Source organism: Narcine bancroftii, chromosome 2, assembly GCF_036971445.1.
Source record: "Narcine bancroftii isolate sNarBan1 chromosome 2, sNarBan1.hap1, whole genome shotgun sequence".
NCBI classification, from domain to species: Eukaryota; Metazoa; Chordata; class Chondrichthyes; order Torpediniformes; family Narcinidae; genus Narcine; species Narcine bancroftii.
Genome location: NC_091470.1, coordinates 23,609,452 through 23,630,180, shown reverse-complemented (window position 1 = coordinate 23,630,180; position 20,729 = coordinate 23,609,452). Strand labels below are relative to the sequence as shown.

Sequence of the window (20,729 nt, the reverse complement as noted above, 5' to 3'; positions counted from 1 at the left end):
TTGAGAATAAATAGTACAAAGCTATACTGATAGGTTAAGTTTATAGACATAACAGTGCAAATTGCCAAAACAGTTTGTGATTTGATAGAGGTTTACAAGATTATGAGAGATACAGACAGAGTGGACACGAGTAGGCATTTTCCATTTAGATACAAGAGATAATCGTTTTAAGCTGAAAGGAGAAAGATTTAGGGTGAACATGAGGGGAAAGTTCTTCACTCAGAGAGTGGTGGGAGTGTGGAATTGGCTGCCATCTGATGTGAATGCGGGCGAGAAATCAGACTGCTCAAACTACAGGGGAATCACGCTGCTCTCCATTGCAGGCAAAATATTCGCTAGGATTCTCCTAAATAGAATAATACCTAGTGTCGCCGAGAATATTCTCCCAGAATCACAGTGCGGCTTTCGTGCAAACAGAGGAACTACTGACATGGTCTTTGCCCTCAGACAGCTCCAAGAAAAGTGCAGAGAACAAAACAAAGGACTCTACATCACCATTGTTTACCTCACCAAAGCCTTCGACACCATGAGCAGGAAAGGGCTTTGGCAAATACTAGAGTGCATCGGATGCCCCCCAAAATTCCTCAACATGGTTATCCAACTGCACGAAAACCAACAAGGTCAGGTCAGATACAGCAATGAGCTCTCTGAACCCTTCTCCAATAACAATGGTGTGAAGCAAGGCGGTGTTCTCGCACCAACCCTCTTTTCAATCTTCTTCAGCATGATGCTGAACCAAGCCATGAAAGACCTCAACAATGAAGACGCTGTTTACATCCGGTACCGCACGGATGGCAGTCTCTTCAATCTGAGGTGCCTGCAAGCTCACACCAAAACACAAGAGAAACTTGTCTGTGAACTACTCTTTGCAGACGATGCTGCTTTAGTTGCCCATTCAGAGCCAGCTCTTCAGCGCTTGACGTCCTGTTTTGCGGAAACTGCCAAAATGTTTGGCCTGGAAGTCAGCCTGAAGAAAACGGAGGTCCTCCATCAGCCAGCTCCCCACCATGACTACCAGCACCCCCACATCTCCAACGGGCACACAAAACTCAAAACGGTCAACCAGTTTACCTATCTCGGCTGCACCATTTCATCAGATGCAAGGATCGACAACGAGATAGACAACAGACTCGCCAAGGCAAATAACGCCTTTGGAAGACTACATAAAAGAGTCTGGAAAAACAACCAACTGAAAAACCTCACAAAGATAAGCGTATACAGAGCCGTTGTCATACCCACACCCCTGTTCGGCTCCAAATCATGGGTCCTCTACCGGCATCACCTACGGCTCCTAGAACGCTTCCACCAGCGTTGTCTCCGCTCCATCCTCAACATTCATTGGAGCGCCTTCATCACCAACATCGAAGTACTCGAGATGGCAGAGGCCGACAGCATCGAATCCACGCTGCTGAAGATCCAGCTGCGCTGGGTGGGTCACGTCTCCAGAATGGAGGACCATCGCCTTCCCAAGATCGTGTTATATGGCGAGCTCTCCACTGGCCACCGTGACAGAGGTGCAAAGAAGAGGTACAAGGACTGCCTAAAGAAATCTCTTGGTGCCTGCCACATTGACCACCGCCAGTGGGCTGATATCGCCTCAAACCGTGCATCTTGGCACCTCACAGTTTGGCGGGCAGCAACCTCCTTTGAAGAAGACCGCAGACCCCTCCTCACTGACAAAAGACAAAGGAGGAAAAACCCAACACCCAACCCCAACCAACCAATTCTCCCCTGCAACCGCTGCAACCGTGTCTGCCTGTCCCACATCAGACTTGTCAGCCACAAACGAGCCTGCAGCTGACGTGGACATTTACCCCCTCCATAAATCTTCGTCCGCGAAGCCAAGCCAAGAAGATGAGTATATTGATGTGAGGGGGTTGGAGGGTTATGGGCATGGGAGTAGGTAGGTGGAACTAGTGGATTTTCACGTAAATCGCTGCGGACTAGAAGGGCCGATTTAGGCTGTTTCCAAACTGTAAATTGTTCTCTGGTTATTTGGATAATCTCAACTAACATTTGGGCTTCACCCTCACAGTCTTTCTTCTCTTTTAATGATGGTCTAACTTGCTCTGGTTTTCTGCAAGGTGATTCCCCAGTGTAACTGCTGGGGAGTTATAGCAATTCAGTCCAATGTGCAAATAAAGCTAGAAAGCACCAGTCGATTTAGATCAGAAAATATGGAGGTCCATATTTGCACAAGAACTGTGGGCAGCTCAGGATTTTCCATATCATTTCCACTACTTTTTCAGGGAAAACAATAAAAATTTTTAACCTTAATTTTCCTTACCTGTAGTATCTGTTTTCTGGGCAAAGCACTGTTCGGGGTGCCACAATTGTACTTTATATATTACATCCTGTTAAAGAAGAAAGGTATTTTATTTATTATGAGTGAAACACCAAAGTCTGCAGACACTGTAATTGTAGTAAAAACACAAAACTGCTGAAGGAACTCAGCCTGTCTCGCAGCATCCATACATTATCGGAGTTTGGGCTTGAGCCTTTCCTCAAGGCATGAGTAAAATAACACAGGCGCCTGTGTTAAAAGGCTGGGGAAAAGGGAGGAATGGGAGGAGGAGGAGTACAGATCAACAGACAAAAGGTGTTAATTGGATTAATTGGAGAGATGAAAGGTGAGAATTGATTGGTAGAGGGGGTTGTTTTTGGCTCTGTGAAAGGAGACAGAGGGAAAAGAGAAGAGAGAGAGAGAGAGAGAGAGGGGGGGGGAGACATGGGGGGACAGGGTGGGGGGGAACAGAAACCGAAGAAGATGATGTTAATGCCATCCGGTTCAAGGGTGCTCAGACAGAACATAAAATGTTGTTCCTCCAATTTGTGGGTGACTTCTATCTGGCAGTGCACGAGACCATGGACAGACATGACATCTCTCTTGTTGGATTAGAAACAGCATTTATTTTACTTTTATACTAGCAATAAGACAAATCAAGATACAAGGCTATTTCCGTCACAAAAAGTTGCACCTCCACTTCTCCATCTCTTATGGCAATAGAGTTAAAACCCAACACAAAGCAACACAATTGTGACATAAATAAAACAAAATAATGCATTTGTATATTTAGAAGGAAAGGGAACAGGAGAAAGAATGGATGGAATGGAATAAATTAAATATAAATAATGAGTCATCGAATCATAGAGTAATACAGCATGGAAACAGGTCCTTGGGTCCAACTCTTCCAGGCTGACCAAGGTGCTTTCCTGAGCTAGTCCCATTTGCTTGCATTTGGCCGAGACCTTTTAAATCTTTTTATCCATAAACTTGCCCAAATGTAATTTAAGTGTTGCAACCAACTCCTATTACCACTTCCTCTGGTAGCTCATTCTATATGTCCACCACCCTTTGTATAAAAATTTACCTTTCAGGTCCCCTTTAAATCTTTTCTTCACATTTTATACTTATGCCCCTTTATTTTAGATTCATCTACCGTGGCCATGACTGTGACCATCCACCTTATCTATGTCCCTCATGATTCTATAAACATCCATGAAGATCACTCCTGTGCTCCAGGGCAAATGGTCCCAGTCAATGGAAACAGATTTAACCTTTCAGATCTGAGAGCTTTCAGCAGAATTGTGAGGAGAGATTAGGTAATCTTGCTGTGGAGGATTTCATGGGCTTTCAGTAATGATGAGTCAATCCTCCATAACTAAGATTACCTAATCTCTCCTCACAATTCTGCTGAAAGCTCTTAGACCTGAAAGGTTAAATTGGTTTCCATTTGGAATGATGCTGTCTGACCTGCAGAGTGTTTTCAGAATTTTATGTTTGTAATCCAACAAGACAGATTCTAACAACCTGCCTTTGACATTCTGTGGCATAACCATCAACAAGGCACCCACCGACAACAATCTAGGAAGTCACAACATATCGAACCATCTGAACATTATAACCACAGTAATAGATCAGAGCCTGGAAATTAATCAAAAAGTGATATGCTTCCTGATAACCGGAGTTGTTCCACAATGAACAATAACACACTAGATGCATGATGGAATATTTGTCTCTTGTCTGGATAAATGCAGCTCTGACATTATGCAGGACAAAAGAACTAGCATTAATCCACTGGTAAGCAGTCAGTGCAGAATATTCCACTCAATTATAACACATAATGTTTTGGATACTGTTGAGAAGGATATCCTACCAGAGCAAGCCAAAGTGGTCAGGTCTCTGACACAGGGTCTGATCCTTTGGCTCAGTAGGGATAAGAGGAGGGATTCAATAGTTAGGGAAAAACTAGGAGATCAAAATTCCCAGATTATATGTTGCCACCTGAGTGCCAAGATCAGGATGTCTCCAATCGAACCCAGTAGTCAGCAAGAATTAGAGGAGCAAATTTGCAGAGAGATAACAGACAGTTGCAAGAAACATAAAGTTGTAACAATAGGTGATTTTAACTTTCCACATATTGACTGAGACTCCCATACTGTAAAAATGCTGTTTCTAATCCAACAAGAGAGATTCTAACAACCTGTCTTTGACATTCTGTGGCATAACCGTTATCAAGGCACCCACCAACAACAATCTAGGAAGTCACAACATATCAAGTTTGTCATATGTGTTCAGAAAAGTTTCCCAAATCAATATATATAGTGATCCTAACTGGAGAGATTGCGATACAGGATCCCTTTTTAAGGAATGAGATTGGGGGGGGGGGGGGGGGGGGAGGGGGGGGGTAAGTGTTACGGAGGCACTAGATTCAAACATTTTAATCTAGTGATCATAATCCCATTAGTCTCCAAATAATTATGGAAAAGGATAAAATTGGTCCTCAGATTGAGATTCTAAATTGGAGATAGTACAATTTTGAAGGTATTAGAAAGGATCTGCCAAGTGTGGATTGGGACCAGTAGCCTTTTGTCAAAGGTTTGCTTGGTAAGTGGGAGGCCTTTAAAAGTGAATTTTACGAGTACCTTGTTTGTATGTTCCTGTCAGAATTAAAAGGTAAAACTAACAGCTATAGGTAACCTTGGATTGCAAGAGATATTGAGGCCCTGGTTCAGAAGAAAAAAATGATGCCTAGCAGTCACAGAGATGAATGAATAAATAAGGTATTTCAAGAATAAAATTAATGCAAAAAATCTGGAGGTTAAAGGAAGACATGAGGTGGCTCAGGAAATCTGGAAAATGCCAAGGGCTTCTACAAATATACTGAGAGCAAAAGGATACTATGGGACAAAACTGGTCCTATTGAAGACCAGAGTGATCTCTTGAGCCAAGAGATGAGGGCGATCTTAAATGGATTTTTTTTGCATCTATATTTACTTGGGAGACATACACAGAATTTATAGAAGTGAAGCGAAATAGTAGAGGTTGTGGACAGTACAGATTGAGGCAAATTAAAGGTGGATAAATTCCCAGAGCCTGACAAGATATTTCCCTCAGACATTGTTGGAGGCTAGTAGAGAAATTGCAGGGGACCTAGCAGAGGTGTTTGAAACATCCTTAAGTGCCGGAGGATTGGAGGAAAGGTAATGTTGTTTCATTGTTTAAGAAAGGCTTTAAGAATAATTTGGGTGATTATAGGCTAGTGAGTCTGACATCAGCGGTGGGAAAGTTATTTGGAGGTATCCTAAAGACATACAAGTGCTTGGAAAGACAGAGACTGATTACATAGCTGTGTGTGTGGTACACTGTGTCTAGCCATGCTTACAGAGTTTTTGAGGAGGTTAACAGAAAAGTTGAATAAGAAAAGGATAAGATTGGTCCTCAGATTGAGATTCTAAATTGGAGATAGTACAATTTTGAAGGTATTAGATGTAGCATATGGAGACTTTAGTATGGCTTTTGGCAAGATTCTGCATGGTGGAGGGGGAGGGGGACGGGGGGGTTAGTCAAGAAGATTCAGTCACTTTGTATCCAGGATGAGGAGGTAAATTCGATTAGACATTGGCTTTGCAGGAGAAACCAGAGAGTGGAGGCTGATAACTGACTCTCTGACTGTAGGCCTGTGCCAAGTGGTGTGCCTCAGCAATCAGTGCTGGGCCCGTTGCTGTTTGTCGTCTATAAAAATGATCTGATGATAATGTGATAAATTGGATCAGCAAGTTGCAGATGACACAAAGATTGGAGGTGCAGTGGACAGCGAGGAACACTTTCAAAGCTTGTAGGGTTATCTGAACCATCAGGGAAAATACATTGCAAAATGGCAGATAGAATTTAACATGGCCAAATGTGAAGCCTTGGCCTAAGGGAGGACTAAGCAAGCTAAGACATACACAGTAAATGGTAGGGCACTACAGATTGCAGTAGTAGAGGAATGTGGAAATATAGATACATAATTCTTAGAAAGTAGCATCACAGGTAATTAGTGACATAAGAGAGTTTTTGGTGCATTGGCCTTCATACATCAAAGTACAGGTGTTATGTTGAATTTATATGAAATATTGTTGAGGCCAAATTTGGAGTATTGTGTGCAATTTTGGTCCCCTACTTACAGGAAATCAGTAAAATTGAAAGAGTGCAGAGAACATTTATAATGATGTTGCCAGAACTTGAGGAGCTGAGTTATAGGGAAAGGTTGAAAAGGTTAAGATCTGGAGCATTGGAGAATGAAAGGAATTTTGATAGAGGCATAAATTATTAGTGATACAGGTAAGGTAAATGCAAACAGGCTTTTTCCATAGAGGTTGGGTGAGACAAAAACCAGAAGTCATGGGTTAAGGGTGTTTAAGTGGAGCTTGGAGGGGTGGGGGGGGGGGGGGTGGGGGGGAGGAGAAACGGACTTCTTCAGTCAGAAGGTGGAGTGAGTGTGGAATGAGCTGCCAGCAGAATTATTTCAACATTTAAGGGAAATTTGGATAGGCACATGAATGGGAGGGGTATAGAGGGCTATGGAACAGGTGCAGGTTGATGGACGAGGTGGAAAAATAGTTATACATGGGCTGTGATGTAGTGTTCTATTCTTCACTGAATTAAGCATTCATTTTTTGCCCATCAGTACACCTTAGCTACCACCTGTTCCATCTACAAATTGCACTGCAGTCACTTGCATGAACTATTTTGACAGCACCTTACAATCCACAACCTCTATAACCAAAAAGAGCAAAGCTTAAATTTAAGATCACAATGAACACATTATCACCAAATTGAACACCATTCTGGAATATATTGTTGTTCCTTAATTGCTTTTGAATAGATCTTGGATCTCCTTACTCAGAAGAATTGTGGGAGTACCTTATTCGGAATGACAATTCATGATGGTGGCTGATACTCCATTTTAAGGGCAATAAGATATGAATGATAAATACTGCATAAGAAATTCCAGTATCAGCCACATTCTAAAAATGAATAACATAAAATAAATCCTGAAACATGCTGATGCTCGATTTGCTGCCAATTAATTATGCCAGGTCATTCACTTCTCTCATTGTTTGTCAGATTAGACAAACGACTCACAGTCCAGATGCTTTAGGTCAAAAACAGGGCCTCGGGCGACAAGCAAAGGTTCAAAGGAAGTGAGCCAAGCAAACTTTCACAGTGGAGTCTGTCTACATTTAACTACGACATTCTATGTTGATGACCCCTGGTGACCTAGTGGTGTCATTACATCTCCATCGGGCACACTGTACTCAAAACGGTCAACCAGTTTACCTATCTCGGCTGCATCATTTCATCGGATGCAAGGATCGACAACGAGATAGACAACAGACTCGCCAAGGCAAATAGCGCCTTTGGAAGACTACACAAAAGAGTCTGGAAAAACAACCAAATGAAAAACCTCACAAAGATTAGCGTATGCAGAGCCGTTGTCATACCCACACTCCTGTTCGGCTCCGAATCATGGGTCCTCTACCGGCATCACCTACGGCTCCAAGAACGCTTCCACCAGCGTTGTCACCGCTCCATCCTCAACATTCATTGGAGCGACTTCATCATCAACATCGAAGTACTCGAGATGGCAGAGGCCGACAGCATCGAATCCACGCTGCTGAAGATCCAACTGCGCTGGGTGGGTCACGTCTCCAGATGGAGGACCATCACCTTCCCAAGATCGTGTTATATGGCGAGCTCTCCACTGGCCACCGAGACAGAGGTGCACCAAAGAAGAGCTACAAGGACTGCCTAAAGAAATCTCTTGGTGCCTGCCACATTGACCACCGCCAGTGGGCTGATATCGCCTCAAGCCATGCATCTTGGCGCCTCACAGTTCAGCGGGCAGCAACCTCCTTTGAAGAAGACCGTAGGCCCACCTCATTGACAAAAGACAAAGGAGGAAAAACCCAACACCCAACCCCAACCCACCAATTTTCCCTTGCAACCGTGTCTGCCTGTCCCACATTGGACTTGTCAGCCACAAATGAGCCTGCAGCTGACGTGGACATTACCCCTCCATAAATCTTCGTCCGCAAAGCCAAGCCAAAGCACATATCACCACAAAGTCCTGTAATTTCAGTGCAGAAAAGACACAAACATACCGCAAAACAACACAGGAAAAGAATAAATTGCTCTCTATTAAGGCAAAGATACTCATTTTTCAATTAGAAGATCCTGTGAGATATATTCTCTTACCTCAGAAATAGCTAGACTTCTAAAATAATTAAGTTGGCGTCCACGCTAGGAGAAATAGTATAGAAACTTAAATCACATTTTGCCTAAATTGCAAAAACAAGTAAAAAGCAATTTTGTTATGTGCAGAAACAGAAATTTATAGCATTAAAATATATATAAAAATAATTGTTGATAGCCAGAGTATCCATTTTAATAATAGCTCAGTTGATTGACTCTTCAAAAATAGAAGATCTACAAAAGTACAGATAGATCAAGAAAAAAGGACATATGAAGAGTGAATGGAGATAAAAACAGAAAATTCTGAAAAAACTCAGTGGGTCAAGAAGCATCTGTGGAAAGAGAAACAAAGAAGCCATCTCAGGTCAATGTTCCTTCATTAAAAGGCTAAAAACAAAAAAAAAAAGCATAAAATTGCAGAGATGCAAGTCTTTGAACTGTGGCAAAATGTCTGTGAAGATATACATACAGGTACTCCTCACATATGACTGAATTTTTTCTTAAAAAAGAAAAAATACAAAACTTATGCAATTATGGGAAAAAATCAGGCCTATCTATGGTTGTCGCCATGTTGGTTGGTGGCCAGTCTCTCATGAGAGCTGGCTTCGGTAGCTGCCATGTTGAGATATTTCAGTGCATTTTAACTCCTTATGTCCCTTTTTTTCTGATTCTCTTGCTCAATATTCTGACGGTCAGACAGATTTTAGAGGCCAGTCAAGTCTGCAGGGTGCTCGGGGACCACAGAAACAGAGAGAATGAGAGGATTTGGAGATAGAGAATGGAAGAAAATCCATTGTTTTACTCTTCAGTATCACAGGTAGGGAAATTCCCTGACATACGTCCAATCCGAGATACGACTGGTCATCCAGAATGAAACACAGACGTTTGTCAGGGTGTACCTGTATATAAATACACAGCCTAACTTGATGAAGGGAAAAATATCAGAAATCATCCCAGAGCAAAAAAAAGAAAATGTTGGAAATACTCAGGATAGGCAGCATTGGTAAACAGAAATTCATATAGTAGCTGACATTTTAGGTTGATGATGTTTCACCTGGAACATATGCAATTTATTACTGATTTAATTTTGCATTAAAATGGTAATGGTAACTTGGCAGAAAAGTCAATGGAACTAGTTGCAAAACTCATTTGCGCTATATTTTCACTGAACTTACATATAAAGCAAAATCATTTGAGCAAGCCTTGGGGAAACCCTTGGCCTTAGTCCTCAGTGTTCTTCTGAATATTACCAATGGATAATTCTAGATATTCTATGAACTTAGATTCCATTGCATGAATATACATACCGGTAAATCTTTTCCTGGTTGGAACAGCATGTCTTGGCTTATGAAAAGGCCATAGTTTGTCAATAGGACCAAATGCCGATTAGTTAGGACAATATCCAGCAACTTAATATTACACACTGAAGACAAAAAACATAGTATATCAGTTAATTAACTGAACAAAAATATAATGTGAATAATTTTATGCAATCCATTGATTATCAGATTTCAGATTTATTGTCAAAGTACATACATTTTTTTTCATTGTTTTTATTTATTTTTTTTTTAATGGCGTTTCCCTCATTTTCACGCGATGGCCGCCCCAACCCACTGTCTACTTTAAAGCGGCACTTCTCTGATGTCATCGTCAAAGTACATACATGACATCACATACAACCCTGAGATTCTTTTTTTCTGTCGGTGAGCCAGAATTACCACTTACTGTTAGTGCAAAAAAAAACTATAAACTGTGTATACGTGTAAACAAATAAAGAACTGTAAACCGATAACAAATATAAATAAACTCAGAGAGCATTTAAAAATCAATAAAGTGCACAAGAAAGTCCTTAAATGAGCCCCCTGATTAAGTTTATTGTTGAGGAATCAGATGGTGGAGGGGTAGCAGTTGTTCCTGAACTTGGTGGTGTGAGTCATTCCTGATGGTAGGAGTGAGAACAGATGTCCTCATTTTAATTAGAAGCAGGATTTAAAAAATAGGTGTTCATCTACATGTGTGTGTGAGTTCTTTAGAGAGAGTTAAATAGATTCTTGATCAGCAAGGGAGTGAAAGATTGCTTGAGATGAGTTTTTTTTTTAAACTTTATTTATTCGTTCAAAAAACAAATAATATATGACATATAAAGCAATTAAACATGAACATGAACTTTTTTATAAATATATATATATATATATATATATATATATACATAGAAAAAAAGAAAAGAACCCCCCCCTCAGCCAACTCTCTTAAGGAGAGCCATAAAAAAAGAAAAATGAAAGAACATTAAAAAAAAGAATTAAATATACATACTAAAATCTAATCAATATAAATTGAAATGTAAATATTCCAAGTATAACAGCCACTTATTAATTAAAAAATTATAATTATCATGCAAAACATACGTAATTTTTTCCATTATTAAACAATATTTCATCTCATTATGCCATCTATTAATATCAATCATATTTGTATCTTTCCACGTACTAACAATACATTTTTTTCACTATGGATAAATATACAAAAGCAAGCTGGAATTTATCTAATCCCAAGCCTTTCAGAGGTTTTAAACTAACCAATAAAAATACTGTTGGATCTAAAACTATTTTAATCTTATACAGATATTCTAAAAACGATTGAATTTTCTTCCAAAAAGATTGTATATGTATACATAACCAAACAGCATGAGCTTGACACTGAATTGAGCATTCAATAAAATTAGTCATAGCTCAAGTGTCTAATGGCCTATTTCTAGCTCCTGATTTATATGTTTGCATGCATCTGTGTATACATATATTTGGAATGTAGTATAAATAGTCGAAAGGAGAACCAATATTATTTATCAGAATGAAAATTCAGTGTTTTTTCCTGTAGAATTATTTTAGCTTTAATGGCTAAAAAAAATATTACAACATTGGACATGAATCTCCTTTCCATTATTGTAAATTACTGTGCAAGATTCAACTTCAAAAAAGATCAGTAGGTGATTCCAATTCAATGTGCACTTTTAAATTGCCTTCCTTGCAATTTGCTGAATTTTAAAATCTTTCTTCAAGCAGCAACATCTCAAGGTCATTGACAAAATAGTGTCTGTAGGATTTGTTGCATTTTTACTCATTTAGAAATATCAGAAAAGGTAGGCTAGTAGACTCCTCAAACTGTTTTGGATTCAGAAAGTTCATGACTGATCAAAGTTTGATTTCAACACTACTTTCTCTCTCTCTCTCTCTCTCTCTCCCACACATCTCGACTCACTTGTATTTAAATATTTCATCATGGGTAAATTATGGGAGGGGACTCTGATGAACAGGATCTGTGAGTATTTGGAAAGGCAAAAAATGATTGGGGATAGGCAGAATGGCTTTGTTCTTCGAAAATCGCGTTTCAGAAATTTGAGTTCTTTGAAAAGGTGACTAAAGGATTGATGAGATTAGGGTGGTAGACGCTGTATCTTTAACAAGATACTGAATGGTGTGGCAGTTTGCCATGGAAGGCTCCGATAGTTCTTGTAAACCAGGGGTCACGAGTTTGTTCATCACTGGGGTCTCATTTCTGTGGGGGGCTTTTGACAAAATGGCTTCCTTACTGGTAAACAAAGTAAAAGAATTTCATATATGTTGCATTCTAAATGTAGTATTACATGACAGAAATGGAACCTTTACTTTAGATCGCATGAGCCAGGGTGAGCTAGCCAATTGGATACAAAATTGGCTTGGCGGATGGAGAAAAAGGGGGGTTTATTAGACTGGAAACCTGTGACAAATGGATCAATACTGTTCCACAGTTGTTGGTCATTTATCTTAACAATTTGGATGAAATTGTAGATAGCATTGTTATGGGTTATATTATGTATAAATATGTTTTCAAAAGAGATAGATTGTGAGGGGTTTAGTGTAGGTCACTTCACAAACAGATACTTACACTTCACATCTCATTTAAAATACAAGAGCTTTGCTGAAGCTGGACATTCAGGCACCAGTGACTATGCAAATGGAGAAGTCTAAGCTCAAGTGCTGTAAAAGATCTTTCAAGGATTGGATTTGAAGCCTTGGATTCTGGTTTTTACAAGCAAAGAGAGAGAGGAAGGAAGGAACAGGATTCTTCTCTGAGAAAGAGTTCTTCTCTGAGAAAGAGAGAGAGAGTGGTCAGTTCTATAGTGGCTTTGAGGCTGAAACATGGCAAGTTGGCAGGTTTGTTGAAAACCCCATTTTGAAGTTCTGAGTTCAGCCTATTCAAAACACTTGTAGTCCTTACAAGAGGAAATGGCTGGCTACAGTGTTTCTCTTAAATAAGAGAATCAAGAGGAATTCCGTAGTGACCTGGAAGAAGAGGTTATCATTTGGAAAATCCATGATGAGGTAAAGTTTCTTTAGAAAGACATTGAAGTGGCTGATCAGAGGAAATCAGTTTGTGTCCAACGAGCAACAAATTTCTCTCTGAAACCAACAAGAGCCTTCCTGAGCAGTAACCATTTACCATTTACTGATACTAGAGCCTGGTGAAAATTCATAAATGTTAAATTCTGTGCACAGAATAAGAATTGCCTGATATCGGTGAACTTGGAGGTAAGAAGTGAATGACTGGACTATTAAAGCAAAGAACTTTCCTGAACATATACACATTACATACATGTGCATTTAGAATTAGAAGGGGGTTAAGTTAATAGTAATGTTAAAGATTTATGTTTAAAGAAAATTAAAAGCAACTTTTGTTTAAGTAACAATATGTCTTGGTGAATTTCTATTGCTGCTGGGTTTGGGGGTCCCCTGAGCTCGTAACAGCATCATTAGTAGCTTTGTGGATGATACTAAACACTAATATTTGTGGTATTGTGGACAGTGAAGAAGGTCATTTAAGAATTCACTGGGACCTTAATCAACTGGGTAGTTGAGCAGATAGAATTTAATTCAGGCAAGTTAAGGTATTGCATTTTGGTAAGTTAAACCAAGGCAGGACAAACACATTAACTTGTGGGATTTGGAGGGTATTGTGGAGATTGGAATACAGGTGCATGGTTTTCTGAAAGTGGTGACACAGGTAGACAGGGTGGTGAAGAAGGTATTTGGCACATTTAGCTTCATTGGTTAGGGAACCGAGTACAAGAGTTTGGAAATCATGTTACAGCTGCACAAGCTATTAGATAGGCTACACAGTGTACTGTGTGCAGTTCAGGTCATTCTGCTACAGGAAGGATGTCTAAATTGGAAAGGTGCAAAAAATAGATTGAAGAGGATGTCACTGGGAGGAGATTTGAGTGTTGCCATGGCTCTAGATGCAGATAAAGTATTTGACAGGTTGGAATGGGACTTTCTGTTTAAGGTGTTGGATAAATTTGGATTTGGATTGACCTTTGTAAACTGGAATATGGCATTATATAATAATCATAAAACTAATGTAATAAGTAATGGACAAGCACTATTTCAGTTGGTGAGGTCAAGTAGACAAGGATTTGTTTATTTTTAGCTATAGAACTACTTGCAGAAGCAAGTCGGACTGATTTGGAAATTAAGGGATTTAGGATTAGTCAAGAAGAGCATAAAGATCATTTTATTTGCAGATATTGATGACATTTTCCTTATTCTATATCCTAATTTCAGAGTTTCATCTTCCAAAGCATGAGCTGTGATATCCCATATTTAGATCTCTTTAATCCAACAAATCAAACTGTCGTTGTTATTTTATGTTATTTGTTGATAGAACAGATAAACATATTGCATAGCTTTGCATTAAGACTTTCATAATGATGAATAACAAAGTATTTACTGTATAATGATATAAAAATGTATGTGAAGACATACACAATCTTAAAGAAAAACTTCTCATGCTCTCGCTTCCTTTACATCTTGTAGAATAAGCAAGCGGTTAGCCTGGGCGGATGTTATGGCATATTACATCATAGTCATTATGGTAACACTACAAATAATAGTTCTCTTAAAGAGACAGGCACAAAATTAACTAACAATTAAAAACACAAGGTTTTAACCTTTACATCAGATGACATTTTAGTATATTTGACTGAAACTGAGACTTCTTTTCAAAAACTAAATATTAAATTGGAAGAATATGGGAAAATTTCAGGTTATAAAATAAATAGGGATAAAAGTGAAATTATGTCATTAACAGAAGGAGAGACTACAGTCAATGCGAAGGGATACCCAGTTGAAATGGCCAAAAGATGGTATTAAATATTTAGGGATCCCTGCAGATAATAACTTGAAGAATTTATATAAATTGAATAATTTAACATTACTTTAAAAAGTTGAGAAATTTTTTTTTAAATGGATCAATTTACCTATAACTTAAGTGGGAAGGGTTAATTGCATTAAGATGAACATATTTCCAAGAATACAATATCTTTTTCAATCAATATCTATTTCAAGAATTTCAAGAATTGAACAAATATGTAAGGAAATTCTTCTGGACAAGTAAAATGTCAAGAGTTTCTATAGAAAAGTTAACATGGAAATATGATTTGGGAGACTTATAGTTTCCTAATTTCAAAAACTACTATTGAGCAGCACAAATGAACTTTCTTACTTATAGGAATAAATTTGTAATGTTGTGTTTCCTGTGCCTCTGGACCTGCGAAAATCTCCTCTGAGTTGTATTAAAGAACTCTGTTTAAATGTGTATTAGATGGCATCCCTCTGTGCAATCCTGAAACCCAGCCTAATGCAATTGACTATCTGGGCAACTGCGTCTATAATAGAAAAAGGGACAGGGTGGCAGCGGTATATTGTTTCTATTGTCATGGTGACATAGGCATGGCTTTCAAAAAAAAAGAAGCAAGACTGGGAATTAAACAATTGCTAAATCCAATATATTCAAAAGAGATGGCATGGAAGGTATGTTGGCTGGAATTATTAACAAAAATATAATGGAAAAAACAATTAAATGACAGGAATAATCTATATATTTTTAATTAATTATTTTGAGTGTGGGGTTTTGGATGGAGGTTTAGGGGGATATATACCATTATGTATGTAGTTTCTGGCTTTTTTTCTTTTTGCAATTTGTATTACTATATTAAATTTTGACTACTACATATATGGAGAAAATTTAAAATAAAATATTTTTAAAATGATGACACTGGGACTAAAGGTTTTTAGTTATAAGGAGAACTTGGATAGGTTTGGACATTCTTTTCCCTGGACAATAGGAGGCTGAGTGGTGATTTTGTAAAAGTATATAAAATCATGGCGGGGTATAGATATGGTGAATTTTCCCAGAGTAAGGGAGTCTAAAACTATAAGACATGGTTTTAAGGTGAGGAGGGAAGATTTAAAAGGGATCTATCCCAACTATTTCCAGAGGGTGGAGTGTATATGGAATGTTAATTCCATAAAACCAAAGTTTTATAATCTTTTACCTGAGGAAATGCTACACCATCTCCATTTGAAATAAGAAACCTCTTATTCTGAAATTAAGGCCCCTAGTTCAAGATGAATTTACTGAGGGAAACCAGAACAATACACAGTAATCCAGGCCTGATCTCATCAGAACTGTGTGAAGCTGCATTAGAACCTCTTTACTTTGTACTCTATACCCCTTGCAATGATTCCATTCCATTAGCCTTCTTAATTACTTGCTTCACCTGACGCTAACTTTTTCAGTTTCAGTTACTTGGACTCCCAGATCTGTTGCATTGCAACATGTTGCAGTCTCAATCCATTTCAATAATTTGCTTCCTTATTCTTCCTTCTGAAGTGGAGAATCTCAAATTCTACCATATTATCCAGACACCAACTTTTTTTTTTACTTATTTATCCGATCTATATTTCATTGCAGGCCCTTTCTGTTCACATAAACTTGTTAACCTACCTATTGTTGTATCATCAGACAATTCTGCTAAAGAAGGGTACACATCCTTAATATGTCAGGTAAAAATGTATTAGCATCCTTTTACTTAAAGGCTACCCAACTACAAGCAGTGATTGATACAACACATGATAATTTTTTGGCCATGCGAAATGCAAGCTTTTCATGGAAAACCCACAATATACATAACAGTACCTTCCCCTAAAAAAAGTCCTATGACACCAATAACAATTCAAATAAATTAATTGCTATGAATTCACACATGTCAAATTTTACAAAGAATTTTAACAAAACAAAAAAGGTAGTCATAAATATCACTGAACACAAATCTATTTTTCAAATTCAATTCCGACACTAAAACAGATGTAACACAGAGCACACCTCCCTGATGCCAATAAACCCAAAAGATATTATATGGCTTTCTTTTAGAAAACCTTACATCATGTTCTAAATACAGTATTTAAGTGTAGATGCAGCAACCTCCTTTGAAGAAGACCGCAGAGCCCACCTCACTGACAAAAGACAAAGGAGGAAAAACCCAACCCCCAACCCCAACCCACCAATTTTCCCCTGCAGCCGCTGCAATCATGCCTGCCTGTCCCGCATCGGACTTGTCAGCCACAAAAGAGCCTGCAGCTGATGTGAACATTACCCCTCCATAAATCTTCGTCCGCGAAGCCAAGCCAAAGAAAAGATATTCACAAATGCATTGTCACATGAAAATCTCTGCACATTAAATTTAACTTCTGTTTTTAATATAGACCAAAAAGAATCCATTTTTTTTTCTACTCTGTGTTTGTCATGTTAAGTGACTGATCTCTCATCCCAGGCAATTTAAAGTCTATCGGTCCCAAAAAGTCAAGAATTCTTCCTACATAGACATCTGTTATGACATAGACCAGCAGCAATGGTATCTTCAAAACAATAATTTTTATTAATAATATCAAATTTTAATTTACTCTAAACTTAACCCCACTTATGCGCAAATGTGTGTGTGTGTGTGTGTGTGTGTGTGTGTGTGTGTGTGGCAAAACCCAAACCATTACAGTTCAGGCATAATTCTGAAGAGATGATTTTAATGTTCAGTCTTAGAAATCTTTTGAGTTAAAACTCAGTCTTTAAAACTGCTGTTCAAAAGTTCTCAAACTCACAAATTTCTTGTATATTTGCTTTCAAATAAATATTTCTTCATACAAAACTTTTTTCCATGGAGGTTTTAGAACTTGTGCTTCACACAATGATTTCATAAACCCAGGCAAGGGTTAAATAAAGTAACCATTAAAAAATAATTACAGTGGCACTGCTCTCACTTGACCAAAAGAAGCAATCAAGTGGCCATCTTTTCCTAAAGCCACATTGATTCTGTGTCTCTTCCCTGTCAAAGGGAGAATGCACAACAGTACCTCTCTTATTGATGGTTACTGCATCTCTGACTTCAGATGAAATTGGTGCAATATTAAAGATGCCTTCCTGCCATCATAATCACATGACATGACATCACTTCTGCTTTCTGTTTCATTTCTCCAAAAGCATGAATCAAGGTAGATGGTCTCCTGCTTGTTTATACAGATTATGCAGGTGTCTCTCTCTTAGTGTTTGAAGTTCTAACTTTACAAGAAAATGCTTCCAAGCAGTGTGCCCAGCTAACAAACAGATTGCTTTCTGGTGTACACAGGCATTTCTCTGAGTAAACGTCATTGTCTTTAGTTTCAATGGAGAATCACTTCTGAGTTTTATGGTTGTTTAAACAGCTTCAATTGAACAATTAACAGAAACATCATCTCTCAAAATGGTGTCTGTGTGTAACTATCTTTCTCTTTTCCTGTCCACTCCTAAAGTATTTTAATGTAAAGATTTATAATAGCACAATTCCATCTCAGCATCAAGCAGTGGATTATTTGTCCTTGGTGAAAAATGTTGGAAATATTCCCTTCAATTTACCAGCTTGCAGAAGTGTTAAGGCACATACAATTATGCCCTTAATTGTAAAGTAAGCTCCTATTTATTGTTAATAACTCCATTGGTACAAGTAAATTAGAGAAAATTTGACATGCTCTGAATGACTTCGTAATTCACTGATCCAGCACATGGATTTTACTTACATAGACTTGAAACAAATGGGAATTATATTTACCACCAGAGACAGACATATCAAGTCATTTTGTCTTTTCCACCTATAGAACCTGCACCCTTTGCAATTCACAAGACCTACTATTTTTCCCATCAAAGAGGATCATGTTATCAAAATATAGCTCAGCCTTAAATACAATCACACCACTGATAGAACCTTGCCTATGCTTTCAGGTTCATGTCCTCACCAAAATGATAACATGCAAAAATGTCCTTTCCATATTCATTATGCCTATTCTGTTAACTTCTTCATTCATAAGATCTAGCAACTTAAGTTAATTTGCTTGAGTTTTGTCATTTGGCAGGCTGCACACCAAATGATACCAAATGTACTCAATATTAAAACATCACAATTTTTGCAATTTTTTTGCCAATGGCTTTGAACCTAAACATATCTATCTCATCTATTCCCTGGTTATACATATCAAATATTTCACACATGAAACATCTGAAGGCTCTGAAACAAAAGGTCTATCAAAATCCTGATACAGTAAAACCCCTTGTATCCGGCACCCATGGGGATTGGTAGATGCCAGATAAGTATATTTTCTGGATGCTTGAGATTTACTCTTACAATGCCTAACTAATACACTTGTATTACGAATAAACATTAAAAAAAAAACAAAATTACTATACTGCCCCTACACTGAACAAACTTCACTGGGATAAATATTTAAACGTTAAAGCATTTTACTTTATTTACAGTCACATTAACCACTGCTGCATCTGCAGGTTCATCTCCCTCTACGGAATCACCCAAAAGATGAACAATAATATTATAGATAATTAACCACCCCCTCCCAAAGTTTACTGATAAAGTCTCTGACGAGGATGACTTTTACTAAGTAGGGATAAGGAGACATTTTTAAAAAGTCACCCAAATGGTCAACAGCTCTTCATCCTGGGCAACGCCATTTTATTCAAACACAACTTTATTCAAACTTTAGTCAAACAGCTACTGCGAGCAAAGCATGACCAAGGCACTCTGCAGGATGAATATTTACCTCCATCTTCACCAAAGGTTTACATGTTACTTCAGAGAACATTTACAATTTGAAATTTATGTATTTTTTACCTACTATTTTATTTTTATTTATTTTAATTTTTTATTTATTATCTTCCAAACATACAGGTAAAAGACTAAATTAATTACCTCCTCTGATTAAAGCACAAATGACAGGTCTGACATCAAACCACTTGTCATCCAATGATGTGAATGCACTCTTGGTTACCAACAGATAAATACCTGAAAAGAAACATAAGCGATTAGTCAAGAAATATTTAAAATAATTTTTTCTTGCTTAAAAGACTGAGGACCAACATATCATTAGCTAGTTAAATAGTGCTGCATGTCAACAGGGCCAGTGGTGTGCATACCTTTTTGTATCACTGCAAGAGCTTGATCTCTGATGACAGTACCAATCAGTTTTTTTCTACTAACACAAAGAAAATACAAACAATTTCAAGACCTCTGCATAACTATTAAAACTGGCCCATCCAGATTTGTGGGGAAAGTAGCGAATGAATCCTGTGGAGCACTACAAAAGTCATGGCAAGATTGACACTCAAGCAGCCACACTGTTTCACAGATTATGCTCTGGAGAGCCTAGTGGAAGAAATTGGCATCTGCAGTAAGTCCTGTGTACATTGGTACTCAGGAATGCATCCACTAGACGTGAAATGGGAATGAGAAATAATAGCCATGGTGATGTGATAAGAGCTTAAGTTCAGTGCTACAAGAATTTATTGACATATGAACACAAGAAAATAGGACCAGAAGTGGACTATTTAGTTCACTGCAAGTTTATTGTCATGTGTACCAAGAGCTCGTGGTGCAATGTATCAAACAGTGCAGCGAATACAGAGCTGGAGAGAGAACATCAGATCTGCTGAAGGAGACCAGTGGAACTGAATCAGATCAGGAATCTGATCTCTCAGTGGTCGAACATTTTAGAGAAAGTGATCATAACTACTTCTCCTTTACCATAGCACTGGAGAAGGAGAAGAATGGAGAATTTTGGAAAATATTTAATTGGGATAGGGGAAAATATAATGCTATTAGGCAGGAGGTTGGGAACATAAACTGGGAGATGTACTTGTGGAAATGTACTGTAGAAATATTGTAAATGTTCTGGGAACATTTGCAAAGGTGCTCTGAACAAGCAATATTGCATTGAGACAGGGAAAGGATGGTAAGGTGAAAGAACCATGATGTACAAGTATTGTAGATAATCTAGTTGAGAAGAAAACAGGAACTGAT

At 38.2% G+C, this 20,729-nt stretch overlaps 1 protein-coding gene across 1 annotated transcript in view; it reads right to left on the bottom strand.

Annotated features, from left to right (window-relative positions):
* Nucleotides 1-20,729, bottom strand: part of LOC138752852 (cation channel sperm-associated auxiliary subunit beta-like) — a 149,028-nt gene that overhangs the window by 71,072 nt on the left and 57,227 nt on the right. Inside the window, exons 16-19 of the mRNA XM_069915474.1 lie at nt 19,623-19,715; nt 9,829-9,944; nt 8,525-8,569; nt 2,288-2,354 (exon numbers count right to left, since the gene is read on the bottom strand). Coding sequence (XP_069771575.1) covers nt 2,288-2,354; nt 8,525-8,569; nt 9,829-9,944; nt 19,623-19,715 — 321 coding nt within the window. The remainder of the gene's footprint in view (nt 1-2,287; nt 2,355-8,524; nt 8,570-9,828; nt 9,945-19,622; nt 19,716-20,729) is intronic.